Source organism: Sciurus carolinensis, chromosome X (assembly GCF_902686445.1).
Source record: "Sciurus carolinensis chromosome X, mSciCar1.2, whole genome shotgun sequence".
NCBI lineage: Eukaryota > Metazoa > Chordata > Mammalia > Rodentia > Sciuridae > Sciurus > Sciurus carolinensis.
The window spans coordinates 13,950,496-13,964,327 of NC_062232.1; the positions used below are offsets into that span (position 1 = coordinate 13,950,496).

Below are 13,832 nucleotides of genomic sequence, written 5' to 3' on the forward strand. Positions count from 1 at the left end.
CAAATTTCCAGCATTTTTCTAGTGTATAATGCTAGACCCAAATTTACTGGGCAGCCATTGGAATTATGATTCAAACCATACTTTCCCACTTCGCTATCCTTGAAGACCTACTAGACTTCTTTGGCACCAACTATAGTGTTTGGATCATTTTCCCAGCAGGAAAAATTTTTTGTTTTATTGAACTGGTTCATAACCTAACTGCAATATGGAATGAGGATACGACAGTAGTTCCTGGTATAGCCCAATTTAACTGCTCTCTCTTACAGTGACTAAAACTAACAGCATGGGAATGCTTTAAGGGTTGAGGTTTTAACAAAGCTGCATGACATCTGCCAATTTTTCCTAATGCAGGGAAAATTATTAAGAGGGCAGCAGAATTTAACTAGCATCACTTGCATTATGAGTATTGGGAGAGTTTTGGTTTCTTTCTTGTTTTTTTTTCTCCCCCCCTATGAGTTTTGGTTTGGTTCAGTTTGCTTTCTGGTTCTCCTCTTGGGTGTGGCTGTATATCTTAACTTGGTTTATTGGTGTGCTCATTGAAACCTTGTCCCATTGAAACCTTGTCCCCTTTCACTCTAGGTGCCCAATTCTGATGGCCCCGATCTTCTGACATTACAGAAAGCCATTCACTCTGCTAGCACTTCAAGCAGACCAAAGGAGTGGCGTCCTGAAAAGTTCTCAGATCTACAGATCCAAGTGAGTGGAGCCTGCACTACTCCTAGACTCTCTGACTCTGCACTGCAAGTCCTACAGGGGAAAGCAGGGGAGTTTAAGTTAGCCTCTCAGTGTCACAGAAGGCTGAGGGCCTCCTCCACATAGACCCTCACTAATAGCCAGGTATATCTTGAGAGTCAGGATGAATCTTGCTTCAGTGACTCATGTCCCATTGGGGGAAAAGTGAGTCTCTCTCAGCCTTCACTTAGCTGGGGAGGGGGCAGAGAGGTTAAAGGGATGAAGAAGATATAGTCGTAGCAACCAAATACTCTACAACCCAGGAGAGAGATTCATAAAGAATGTGGTGAAAAGTGAGGTCAGTTATAAAATGTTGAGAGAATGATTGGAGATGGTGGAAAGATTAAGATTTCCTTAAAAGTAGTAGCATGCAAATTGGGTCTTTTTTTAAAAAATTTTTTTTAGTTGTCAGTGAACCTTTATTTTATTTATTAATGTGTGGTGCTAAAAATCGAACCCAGTGCCTCACAATGCTAGGCAAGCACTTTACCACTGAGCTATGGCCCCAGCCCCCAAATTGGGTCTTAAAAGACAGATACAAATATGATAAGCTTTCATGAAAGAACATTCCATTTTTTGAAACCTATGCTATTTCAGATAGAAAACAAGCAAACAGTTGCAGTAGGAACTACATATTAGATAGTATTGTGTAGGCACATTTATTTGCTGTAGTGGGGGAATAAACAGAAACTGAATCAATAAATTTTTTAAGTAATAGAGGTTTATCTCCTTTAAACAGCTATGTTGACTGGAAAAGTTTCAATATTGTAACTTTTTAGTACCCCACAGTGAACATAGTAATATAATTGTCAATTTCTTTAATCGTACCACAGGTTTCTGTGGTTTGGAGGTGGGGCCTCTACTCCTTATAGGTTTTCTGTTTACTCTCTTTAGCTATAAGCTGTAACTTAGAACTGGGGACAGGAGTTCCCCAAATGGCTATCCTCTTTATCTAACCATTTATATTTTCTCCTTCTGATATAATATGGGCTGGAGGCAGTGGGGGAATAGAGAACCAGATATCCAACTATATTGGATGTGTATCCAAACTAAGAACACAGGCTCCAAGCAAGAGCCCTATGCTTAGAAACTCCATGGTGAAACTGTTTCCTTTGCCAAGAGGTTTTTTTCAAGTAACTTTTCATCTCCAGCTGATTCTGGATTATTGTAATTGCTCAATAGTTACATGTGATTAGGGCTAGGAAAAGCCCCAGGAGTCTCATTGTGTTATTATAACAATTTAATAAAAAATGAAAAACCAAAAACACTTTTGAGTGCTTACAATGTGCAGGGTACTACGCCACCTCCTGTAGGGACCCACGGCTTTCTTAGAAAGATCTTCGAATAGTGTTAGAGGGTACTTCCCAAGAGCAGTTCGTCCTTGAGTTGATTCTCATGCCTTTTACTTTGGCTGAATTTCTTTCTTTGTTTCTGTAACGTTTTTTAGTTATAGATGGACACAATACCTTTATTTTATTTATGCATTTATTTATTTATTATTTATTTTATTTTGGTACTGGGGATTAAACCCAGGGGTACTTTACCACTGAGCCACATCCCCAGCCCTTTATTTTTATTTTGAGACAGGGTATCACTAAGTTGCTCAAAGCCTCACAGAGTTGCTAAGGTTTGCTTTGAACTTGAACTTTGATCCTCTTGCCTCAGCCTCCTGAGCTGCTGGGGTTACAGGCCTGCATCACCATACCTGACTATTGTATTTATTTATTTATTTTTATGCGATGCTGAGGATTGAACCCAGTGCCTCACATGTGCTAGGCAAGAGCTCTACCGCTGAGCTACAACCCCAGCCCCTACTTTGGCTTTCAACATCACATTCCTTCAAACCCTATGGTGTTCCTGGAGATCTTCATGTTATTCAAACTTGGCTAGCCCTAAATGTATGTCACTTGTACTGTGACACTCAGAGTAAAGGTACTCTGAGGATTAGCAGCCAGAGGTGCCCCAAGGTTGGGATTGAAGCCTGAGTGATAGAGTCCAGCAGCAGTGATTGATTGTGCATGTCCAAGGGCTTTCCAGGCCTCTTCTAATAGTGGCTTTCACATGTCAAGTGGTAGAGGTGGAAAAAGAGGAGAGTCAGCTGCCTTTGACCATTGAGGAGCCCGAGGCTCAGTAGTTGCCTGAGAGTATTTGGCTAGCCTGAGGCAGACCATGTTCAGGACCTTGCCTTCTGCAGTGACGCCAGTCTCCCTCCATAGTGTAGCCCCTGATGGGTCCTTTGGCCAGCAGCTATATCATGGACAGGCAGGCAAGCTGTGAGCCCATGTTAGGAACTGAAGGCCTCTGTGGATGAAAAATTAGATTCTGTAGGGGTTTTGCTTCTGTGCTTTGCATTGTTAATACCCCCTCTGCCACACGTGCACATAAAAGTAACTACAGCAGGGCACATTTAGACCTTACAATATCAAAGGAAAGGGAAAATCAGATAGATGAGAACAAAAAGGGCTATACAATTTTTTAGATCAGTGCATTACTGCCTAACTAAAGCATTACATTCTTCCAGCTTCTCGTACAGCTAGATAAGCTTGTGTGCCTGAGGTCTAGCCAGTAAAATAAAAGTGGAAGCATTATGTGGAACTTTGGGGAGGTCTTCTCAAAAAGGAGAATCACATCCCTTCTTTTTTATTATTATTATTTTTTATTTTTTTCAGTTGTAGATGGATACAATACCTTTTATTTTATTTATTTTTATGTGGTACTGAGGATGGAACCCAGTGCCTTACCGGTGCTAGGCAAGCGCTCCACCACTGAGCTACAACCCCAACCCCCCAGGCACATCCCTTCTTATAGTTCTTCTTCTTATGGTTGAAGCACGAAACTCCATGGTAAGCTGGGATGCAGCCAGATTGCAGGAGCCTGGGCCTTTGAGCAATACCCATCAGCTCGAGTTGTTTACTCTAGATTTCTAGGTTTTCACATGAAAGAACATGACTATAGTCTTGTTCAAAGCAGCTCAGAGGACAGATAGACCTGGGCTGGCCCCTCCAACCACACACTTGGTCCTCCCTGGCTTCATTCAGGCATCTCCCCTCTAAGCTCCATTTTCTCCCAGCTCCCTGGTCTGCTCAGAATTTAATACCATATATGTTCTTATCCTTTCTTTCAGAGCCAGCCATTAAAATCACTGCGCAAGCTGTTACATCTCTCTTCAGCCTCAAATCACCCGGCTTCCTCAGATCCCCGCTTCCAGCCCTTAACAGCTCAACAAACCAAAAATTCCTTCTCAGAAATTCGGATTCACCCCCTGAGCCAGGCCTCTGGTGGGAGCACCAACATCCGGCAGGAGCCCACACCAAAGGGCAGGCCAGCCCTCCAGCTGCCAGGTCAGATGGATCCTGGTTGGCACGTGTCCTCTGTGACCCGGAGTGCCACAGAGGGGCCTTCCTATTCTGAACAGCTGGGTGCCAAGAGTGGGCCAAACGGGCACCCTTATAACAGAACAAATCGCTCACGAATGCCAAATCTGAACGATTTAAAAGAGACGGCCTTGTAACTTGTGCTGGGGTTGGGGGAGGGGGGACGAGCCAGTTGGGAAGGGAGGGCATGGGGTGGGCCGGGGAATGGGCTGGGCCAGGGTGGTAAGCCAGTATTTTCAGCTTTATGAAGGTGTGTGCAATATTGTATGTGTAGGGCCATCTGGCTCCTCACAGCCACAAATGCTAGTCAGGGATCTTAGAGCCACGGGGGTTCCTTAGGGATCGCCACTCCCCACAGGTCTTGTGTGAGAATGGATAGAGTGTGCCATTGAGGAAGAAGAAATTCTTGCCAGTTTCTCCCCCTTACATTCCAGCTTTAGTGCAATCTCTGTTGAACTTGGGAAAGCCAGGACATGTCCTGGCACTACAAGGGATAGAAAAATTCGTGTTAACCGATGCCCTTACCATGTATTTTTTTCTGCCTAGACTAAATGTGGGGTTTGTTGTAATCCAAGAGTATCCCTTTGAAGGGTTAGCAGATGAACTGTATGTCTTAAATTGTTTTCTAAGCTTCCATATTTGATAGGATTTGTAACATTTATTTATAATTAATATTGTACTGTTATAATTATCATACTTTTATGTTCTAATGTAAAGTTATTTTGAGCTGTTTGGAACATTGTGAAGCAGTGGGACAGCTACAGTAGTTTCTATAAAAACTAAACAGTAACATTTATATATTGCATCAGGAGTATTTTATTCTATATATATAAATATATATATGGTAAATGTCTGTTTTATAAATATATTCATTTAAAGAAAGTATCGTTATGACACTATCTGCCATATTTTTATACATTTGTGATATGAAGTGAGTATTATACTTCTAATAAAGGGAGTTGAATTGTGGCTACATGTGACTGTAACAGTATGAACCTTGCTCGACTTTTTGGCCCCAGCAGTAGCCTCTAGTTGTGATCCTTGGTAGCAGACAATGCAGCATCTCTTTCCAGACCCACAGGGGAAGAAGGTCAGCTAGACCAGTGAAGATTCCAGCAGGCCTCGTTTCCGCCCTCACACACTTGGCTCCCGTTTGTGTCCAGGGATGTTACTTGTACACAAGGGGAGAACAGACAGAGGTGTTGCTTATGGGTCTTTGTAGAAAGAATGTGCTCTTCCACTTAGCATTAGGGTAGAGCGTAGACCAAAGATTCGCCAGCAAACATTCCTTGTTGTGAGGTTGTAAGAGGCACCTGTCTGCAGATCTTGCAAACCAGCTCTATGCTCCTGAATACCATCCACCCTCCTGGAGACTGTTGGCTCCAGCTGCGGTGTGAGATGCCTGTGTGGCATTTCTCCTTCTAACCGCTTTTTTCGTTTTTGCTCTTTCCGACATATTTAAAAGGCTCCTGAAGCAATTCCAGATGTAGAGAAAATTACTATATCCCTTTTTTTCTTCCTGGGACTGTCCATATTTGACAAGGTCATCATGCACACCTGTATATACACCCCTCCCTCCATCAGAACAGGACCTATCTTTCCCTCATTTGATCACTTTCAACTCCCAAGTTACTCGCGAGTTCCATTAAGGCCTTTGGCCAGCAAGTGTTATCCCCCATATCTCCAGGCTATCCTTGACAGGAATCACCTCAACACCATCATCTATCAGTACTAGTAGATTTTTGGAAGTAGTCTCTTAGCAATAAGATTTTTAGAGGTCCCTCCCACCCCTCAAAGAGGTAACTTCTCAGTATTTATTACTCGTTCCAGGATTCTGAGAGTGTCAGCCCCTGAATCAAGTCAGCTATCATTGAAGTATGCTGAGTTCCCCTTAACCCTCTCCCAAGACTTTTAGAATCCTTGCTCTGATGATTATGAAGATTATAAAGAAAAAGGTCTTAGACTCTCTGAAGCTTAAATTGTGTGCATATTGCATTTTTATATAAATACTATAACGATGTGTATTGATTATATATAGAGAGGTCATTTTAAGGTGCTTTTTATTTAATTGTAGTAAGTGTAATAGGCACTAAAATGAAACTCAACTGGGTACTATCACTGAAACAATTTGATTCAAATCAATAGTTTTGCATGTTCTCGAGTTCCTTTTCTATCTCCTTTCTGTCACCAGTTCAGTACTGGTTGGGTAGCTCTGAATTCTGGCTTCCCCAGGCAGCTGCTCAGTTATACACGTGAGGTAAACCCTCAGCAGTTTTTGCCTGGATACAATGACTCTACAAAGGTGTATATTTAACACTTCTTTTTCATACTGGATCTGTACCTTGTATCCCCCTTGCAAACCAGAAACTACGTTTTTTCCTCTGGAAAGACTTCTCACTGTGCTGTGCGCTTAGGGACCGCGCAGTCCCGTTGCCATGCCATGGCATTCGGGGCTCGCTGTCACCTAGGGGCTGGTTTCCCATGTTGTCATCCTTGCTAACACTGGGATCTCAGATGTTTGCAGAACATTTATATTCTCGATGGTTCTTCAAAGAAGGGCTAGAATAATTGCCTTCTACCTAGAACAAACTAAACCTAACTGATGAAGAGTCAATATGTACTTTTCGTACATTCCCAGATTTGAGCCAGAAAATAGCTACAATGTTTTCAACTAGTGTTTTTGAGGTAGCTCTTTTATCCTCTTCTCAGCTTTTGTCCTTTCCCACTTTTCATTGATCCTTAATAAGCTGTAAGTGAATCTACATTCTGCATTTCTAGCATGTCATTCTTTTCCTGCTTGGGGGTGGGGGTGGGGGGGGAGTAAAAGTCTTCTTTTGGATCTAATGGGTCCTCTCTCAGCTTGTAACTGTTGCTTTCGCCTCTGGTTAATGAGGAATTATTAACCTCACAAAGATTTCCATCTGTGATGGGAAGGACTCGACTTATGTCACAAAAATTTGCATTTTCTTTAGGAAGGGGAATTTATGGCATCCATGTTCTGTCATCTGCCCTGAATTCCTAAAGAATACACAGATTGAATGAAGGCTTGTGAAATACTTTGTGTTTTGGAAGTATTGCTAATCTACTTTTGGAAAAAAAAAAAAAAAAAACAACTTAGCTTCACTTTTTCTACTTTGACTTCTCTGCCATTCTTTTGCTTCTCTAAAGTACCAAGTGAACTTGCACTGAGCCTTGTTCAGTCTTGACTGAAGTCTAGCCTCTCCATAACCCAAGACCAAAAGGTAGTTCTCCGTGCCAAGGGGCTCAAGTGAGCTGTCTCTACAGCAAGTGCTTCTCAACCAGGGGCAATTTTGCCCCCCAGGACACACTTGGCGATGTCTGGAGACATTTAGGTATCATTCCTGGGTGGGGGTTACTACTGGCATCTCATGAGTAGAGGCTGGGAATACTTCTAACCATCCTGCAGTGCACAGGACAGTCCCCCAAACAAAGAAGAGTCCAGCCTCAGCTGTCACTCGTGCTGAGGTTGAGAAACCCTGACCGACACCATTCCAGACCCCCCAGCCCCCATCTGCAGAGCTTGGCTCTGGCCTTGTTCTTTCCAGGCTACAGACTGCAGGTATGAATCTTCTACCACAATTCTTGAGTCCTTGGAATCCTGTTGTTCGTTTCCATTGTCTTGGGCCTGCTAAAAGGTGCACACTTTGGGAGGAAGCCAGAGTTACTTTATATGTGTTTGAGAACTTAAATTCTAGGTTAGCATCCTTAGAAAATCTTTCATAGAGCCATGAGGCTTATATTTAGAAGCAAGCAACAGCCTGGCAGATTGGCATGATTTTTACCAACTGCTCAAAGGCATCCATGGCTTTTAGCTGTGTCTACCGAAAGAAAATGTCTTTGTTTTTTAATCAAGTTATTTAATAGCTCTTTACAAATATTAGCATATGACAGACCGATTAAAAGCAAAAAACTCTTTATTGGTGGTTGTGATGTGGCTATTATAGAAGTATTTGTGCTGTGTATGCTTTGGTTAAATCTGTTTTAAAACATGCTTTAAGGCTCACCATATGCAGTTGTATACTTTAAGCTCGGAGCTATGCTGGTCAGTCTCTAGTCACGTTGTGTATTATAAAGTATGTTGTGGTTGTAGAGTTAGCCAGTTTAGCATGTTCCTAATCTGAAAATTAGTGGACTACACTAGGAAATGCTGTCCCATTTTTCCCTTCCCAGCACCTCTTAGTTGATATCATAGTATCCTCACTTCTTAAACTAGTTTTTAGAGTAAATAAGGAAAAAAGCCATTTATTTTATTCTAGCCATGTATTGAGAATGACTCATTAAGTGTACAACTTTTTTTCAAAGGCCAGAGGATTACTTTTCACGTGTGTAGAAGGCTCTGTTCACTTCTATTCCCCTGGATCCCAGTGGCGACACAACTCTTTTTTGGCAAGGGCAATAAGCAGAGTCACCCCTGGAGCCCAGTTGGGACTGTTTTCTGGAGAGCATTGCTTTTCTGTCTGGAAGTTTATTGTCTCCTGCATTAAAGTGGGACACTGAACCCTACGCCAGTACAAAGATCCACAGGCTCGTACTTGTGTGAACCAGGAACGTGGTGTGTTGCACTAAACCAGCCAGAAAACAGTGGGCTATTTCCTTGCCTCCTTCAGTTCATCACTAATAAAGTACGTAGACAGAGAAAACTTATTTATGGTTTAAGAAATAACAATTCTGGTTTCTTTGAAAGAGACTGCAGAAAAACAGTATAAATGTTGAAAATGTCCCAGGACCAGAATCTCACGAGAAGGTCTTTGCGGAGATTTAAAAGGCCAGCTTAGGGCTGGGCTGTATCTCAGTGGTAGAGCACTTTTCTAGCATGCATGAGGCCCTGATTTGATCCCCAGCACTCAAAAAAATTTTTCAAATAAAAATAAGAGGTTGGCTTATCAGAAACAAACAAACCTTTAAATGGTCATGGTTTCTTTTTGCCTCATGATCAGCTGAGATATAGAATATCTTGAGGTCTGGTTCAGCTGAGTAAAAAATTCTTTCTTGAAAACCATGAGTATGAAGCCATGCAAGAAAATGACATCCCTCATCTGTCTGCATTACACAATGGGGGAGAAGTCAGGTGTCTAGGAAACTCTGGGCCTGCTGCCCTGTGTGATTCTTTTCTTTCTTTTTTTTTTTTCTTTCTCTTCTTTCTTTCTCTCTCTCTCCCTTTCTTTCTTTATTTCTTTCTTTCTTTCTTTTCTTAATTGAATGTACTATACAAGATGGTAGACTTTTGTGCGAGCCAGTTACTACAGGAGTCTTCATTTCCCACAGTGCTTTGGTAATTCATCAGCATTGGGCCTGGTCCAACTCCACCTTTCTCTTCTCCAGGCACTGACCCACCTTTCTGCGTATTTACTGTAGGCTGTTAAATATGATCTTGACCTACCTTGCATTTTCATTCTTCAACTGTCCACTCCCCAATTTAAAGGAGTTTTGTCTCTTGTATTGCCAGAAAAAATTTGTCACAGTCTGCAAGCTAGATTTGTAGGGCCAGCAGAACTGCGGCAGTGAAACTAGTGTCACTTCCGAGGCCCTTCATGTCCCACAAGGGTAAGCTCTTTACACCCCCTTCAATCCTTGGTCATATTTGATCCTTCTTGGGAATCTGAAATCGATCTCCGTGTTGTATGCAGAATAGAAGTTGCCTTGTTCGCTGCTCTTCCCATGCAGAGTATCAGGGAGAAAGAGGCCTTATCTGTCCCTCCATCCCTTCCCTCTGTTTTGACAGACTGCTGAGAATCCCTCAGGACTTCCTTTGGTTGGGGATTTCACTTCCCAGAAGGCTGATGGATTCATTTCAGACGTAGACAAGCTTGTCCTAGTACTCTGCTTCAGGTCTAATCAGAAGAAACCCAGGAATAGAAAAGGTAGATGCCTTGACTTTTGTCCCTATTGGGGGATTAAAGTGTTTATTGCCAGAGTTATCAAAAGCTCTGGTTAAACTCTGTACAGTTTCATGAGAAAAATGATGCTTTTCCTCCTGGAGAATGTGTAAGTTCTCCATAATAGCTTCGCTTTTCCAAAATGGAAAGCAAAGCTTGCAGAAAACCCGTTTTCCCTAGGGATCAATAATCTGTTTCTAGTCGCCAATCTCCGTCCCTCTCCTTTGTTACTCTTTGGTCACCGATTGAGTCAGGCCAGAGGGGTGATGTGGTGATGGAAAGAAGTGAATTCTCACTGTAAACTTGCATTGATTAACAGAAACAATTAAGCCAAACAATAGTTGCCCCAGATTCCTATCTCCAAGAATTGCTTTGTGCCATTCTGAATTCAGGTAGTTATTCTGTATATACTTAGACAACTATTCAGAGCTTCTTCAATCTTTAGTAGGTTTGAAGGGGGTATCTGGGAAGACACACGGCAGGGTGACCTTGAGACCCTGTTCATTCTTAAAAACAAAAATAGGGATAAGCCAGAGGGATGTGATATCCAATTTGTGGTAGATGAAGAATCAGTGGAAATTCTTAATTGCACAGACTTTATAATCCATTATATAAATTGTAATTCCATACTTTTTACTGTGGCAAGGGTGTGATGTGGTTGTTAAATCTTTTTAATTTTTGAATCCAAACTGAATTTAAAGTGTTGAATACTTAAATTCCTCACAAGCTAATTATAAACCATTTGTAAAGTGTTTCTATAACTCTTTGTATCATGTGTTGGTACATCTTATCAAGTTTTTTCTGGCATGTATTCCATTCTAAACTTCTGTAAAATTTCTATTGTTGCTGTAAATAATTATACAAATATCTACTCCGTGGTAACCTTCATTATCAGCATGAAATGGTTAATTTTTACTGAGCACAATGTATTTTTGAATGGATCTTCCCAAATGTCTTTAATAAAATGCAGATTTTGCACTGACTGATGTGACTGCCAGGCCGTCCCAATCTTGAACACTATGGTCCTTCTTGCATTTGAACAGCCAGCTCAGTTTTAGTTCCTTCTTTGTATTTAAAAAAAAAAAAAAAAAAAAAAAAAAAGCATTTGAATTCAAATGAGGGATAATGGACCTCTGAAGTTGTAATCAGTTTAAGGAAGAGAAATTAATGTAAAGCAAGGCAAATCCTGTTACTTAATGATGTTGGGTTTTGTTTTGTTTTGTTTTTTTGGTTTTTGTTTTGTTTTGTTTTGTTTTCTATTTATAAAGTTCTTTTCCCCTATGGCATTTTGAAAACTTTGGTTTCTTTTACACTTGAGTGTTGTCACTTGTATGCGTTGCCAGATGCTCACTCGGTGGTTTGAGGAGGACGGGAAGAGATGTCGACCTTGTGCTCAGTGCTATGGAGAAAGCAAAGATGAACAGCTCCATGTGGGTTTCTTCTTGTTGCAGGGCAGGGGTCAGCAAACTTTAAATGTAAAGGGCCAGATGATAAATATTGGGGGCTCATTCAGATAAATATTTAAATAAACAGGCCAGAGTTTACTGACACTTGTGTCATTTAGGGTAAGAAGACCTACTGAGTCATGCTCAGTCAGGGAAGCAAGAACTTAAATATTGTGGTAATTTATACATAAAATATTCTCCAGTTTTCTTTATCTTTGTAAACAAAGAGTAGGAGCTAATACTAAGCACTTTATATTCTTAAGAAGCACTGTCAAAACCAACAAACAGGGATGGGGATATAGCTCAGTTGGTAGAGTGCCTGCCTTGCATGCACAAGGCCCTGGGTTCAATCCCCAGCACCACCAAAAAAAAAAACCTAACAAACAAAGGCACCGAGTCAACCAGTTCTTTGCTCTGTCCTTAAGTGGCATGGAAACTGTGGCCTGTGGTTTCAACTATACCTTTATTAAGACTGAATCAAGTATCTGGGGCTTATCATTTTTTTATGTTCAAAGTACAGTGCCATGTGTTTTATTATTACATTTACTTTAAATAACAACCCAGTGGAGCAGGTACTACTATTATCCCCATTTTGTAGATGAGGGGACAGGTTTTCATATTTTGCATTATCTTGCACAAGGTCACCCAGTTTGGAAGTGGCATGCTAGGATTTGAGGCTGAATATGTTAACCCTAAAGCCCATACCCTTAACCACTAGTAAACTGCATCTCCATGTATAAAACTGACATCAAGTGCAATGGTAGTCACATTCAGATATTGTTTTCCCTTTAGTAATTCTGGTTTATGCAAGTAACTCCAAAGTCCAAATTTTCAGAAACAGTTTCCAACATAGAGCACGTAAAATTATTTGCCTGAAGGAAATCTAGGTACAAAAGTAAACACAACTTAGTTAAATGAAGGAAAGGGGGTCACACATTTGGGGACTGGGGATGTAGCGCAGTGGTAGGGAGCTTGCCTGGTGTGCATGAGGCCCTGGATTCAATCCCCAACACCCCAAAAGGAAAAGAAAGGGGGGAATAGAACATTTAGAAAAGGCTATCTATATTGATGAGGAAGTATACTAATTGGAACAGATAATAATGAATTCTCATTATGTATAACTTTTTTTTTTTAAAACTGGGGATTGAACCCAAGGACTCTTTACCACTGAACTACATCCCCAACTCTTTTTTATTTTGAGACAGGCTCTCACTAAGTTGCTTAGGGGCTTACTAAGTTGCCAAGGGTATCCTTGAACTTGTCATCCTTCTGTCTGAGTCCCCTGAGTCTCTGGGATTGCAAGGGTGTACCTCTACACCCAACTTAACATATTCTTTTTATCTTTTAGTTGTAGATGGACACAATACCTTCATTGTATTTATTTTTATGTGGTGCTGAGGATCGAACCCAGTGCCTCACACATGCTAGGCAAGCGCTCTGCCACTGAGCTCCAACTGCAGCCCCAACACTTTTTCGTGGGGGTACCAGGGATTGAACTCAGGGGCACTTGACCACTGAGCCACATCCCCAGCCCTATTTTGTATTTTATTTAGAGACAGAGTCTCACTGAGTTGCTTAGCACCTCCCTTTTGCTGAGGCTACCTTTGAACTCGTGATCCTCCTATCTCAGCCTCCAGGGCCGCTGGGATTACAGGCGTGCAGCACCACACCCGGCTCCAACATATTCTTATCTAAAAGCTCACAACAATTTCTGTACCACCTTCCATCCCTTGTCTTCTAGCAGGTCGTAACTGATTTGATTTGGGAATGGAAGTTTTCCTTGAAGTGGTTAAAAGCCCAGGATCTGGAATCAGATTGCCTGAGTGGAGTCCTGTCTTCATAAACTAAATTGCCCATGACTTGAGGCAAGATACGTAGCTTCCCTATGCTTCAGTTTCCTTACCTTTAAATGGAGACAATCATAGTACCTACCTCAGAGGGTTGTTGTGAGCATCTAATGAAATACTATAAAGCACTTAATATAGAATTTCAATAAATATTAGCTATCAGAATATTATTGCTGTTATTTGTGTCCCAGTTGGGGAACTGAGAAGGAATGTCACTGGATAGCTGCCAAGCACTTGTGATACATGTATCCTATATGATCTTCCTGTCAGCCCTCTAAGGTGGTGGTGGCTAAAAAAGGCCAGCTTGGAGCCATTCTTGGAATCACAGCCCTTGTAAGCTGTTTGTTAGCAGGCCTCAGCAACCATGCCTCGAGTGAACAGAGGCAGGCTTCTGTCAGTATTTGTTCAAAGGCTCACTTTTAGGGGTGCAGTCTTCTTGGCCTCAAGAATAGATTCGTACCAGTACCTCTATCTTGAAATACCTTTGCTTTGTCCAAGTAACCTCCTCCCACACCGAGTACCAGAATCAGCTCAGAT

General features: G+C 41.6%; 1 protein-coding gene across 1 annotated transcript in view; it reads left to right on the plus strand.

Annotated features, from left to right (window-relative positions):
- Positions 1 to 4,248, plus strand: part of Cdkl5 (cyclin dependent kinase like 5) — a 166,983-nt gene extending 162,735 nt beyond the window's left edge. The window contains exons 17-18 of the mRNA XM_047535091.1: positions 580 to 696; positions 3,857 to 4,248. Of these exons, the coding sequence (XP_047391047.1) occupies positions 580 to 696; positions 3,857 to 4,243 (504 nt within the window). The 3' untranslated portion in view covers positions 4,244 to 4,248. The remainder of the gene's footprint in view (positions 1 to 579; positions 697 to 3,856) is intronic.
- Positions 4,249 to 13,832: the final 9,584 nt, after the last annotated feature.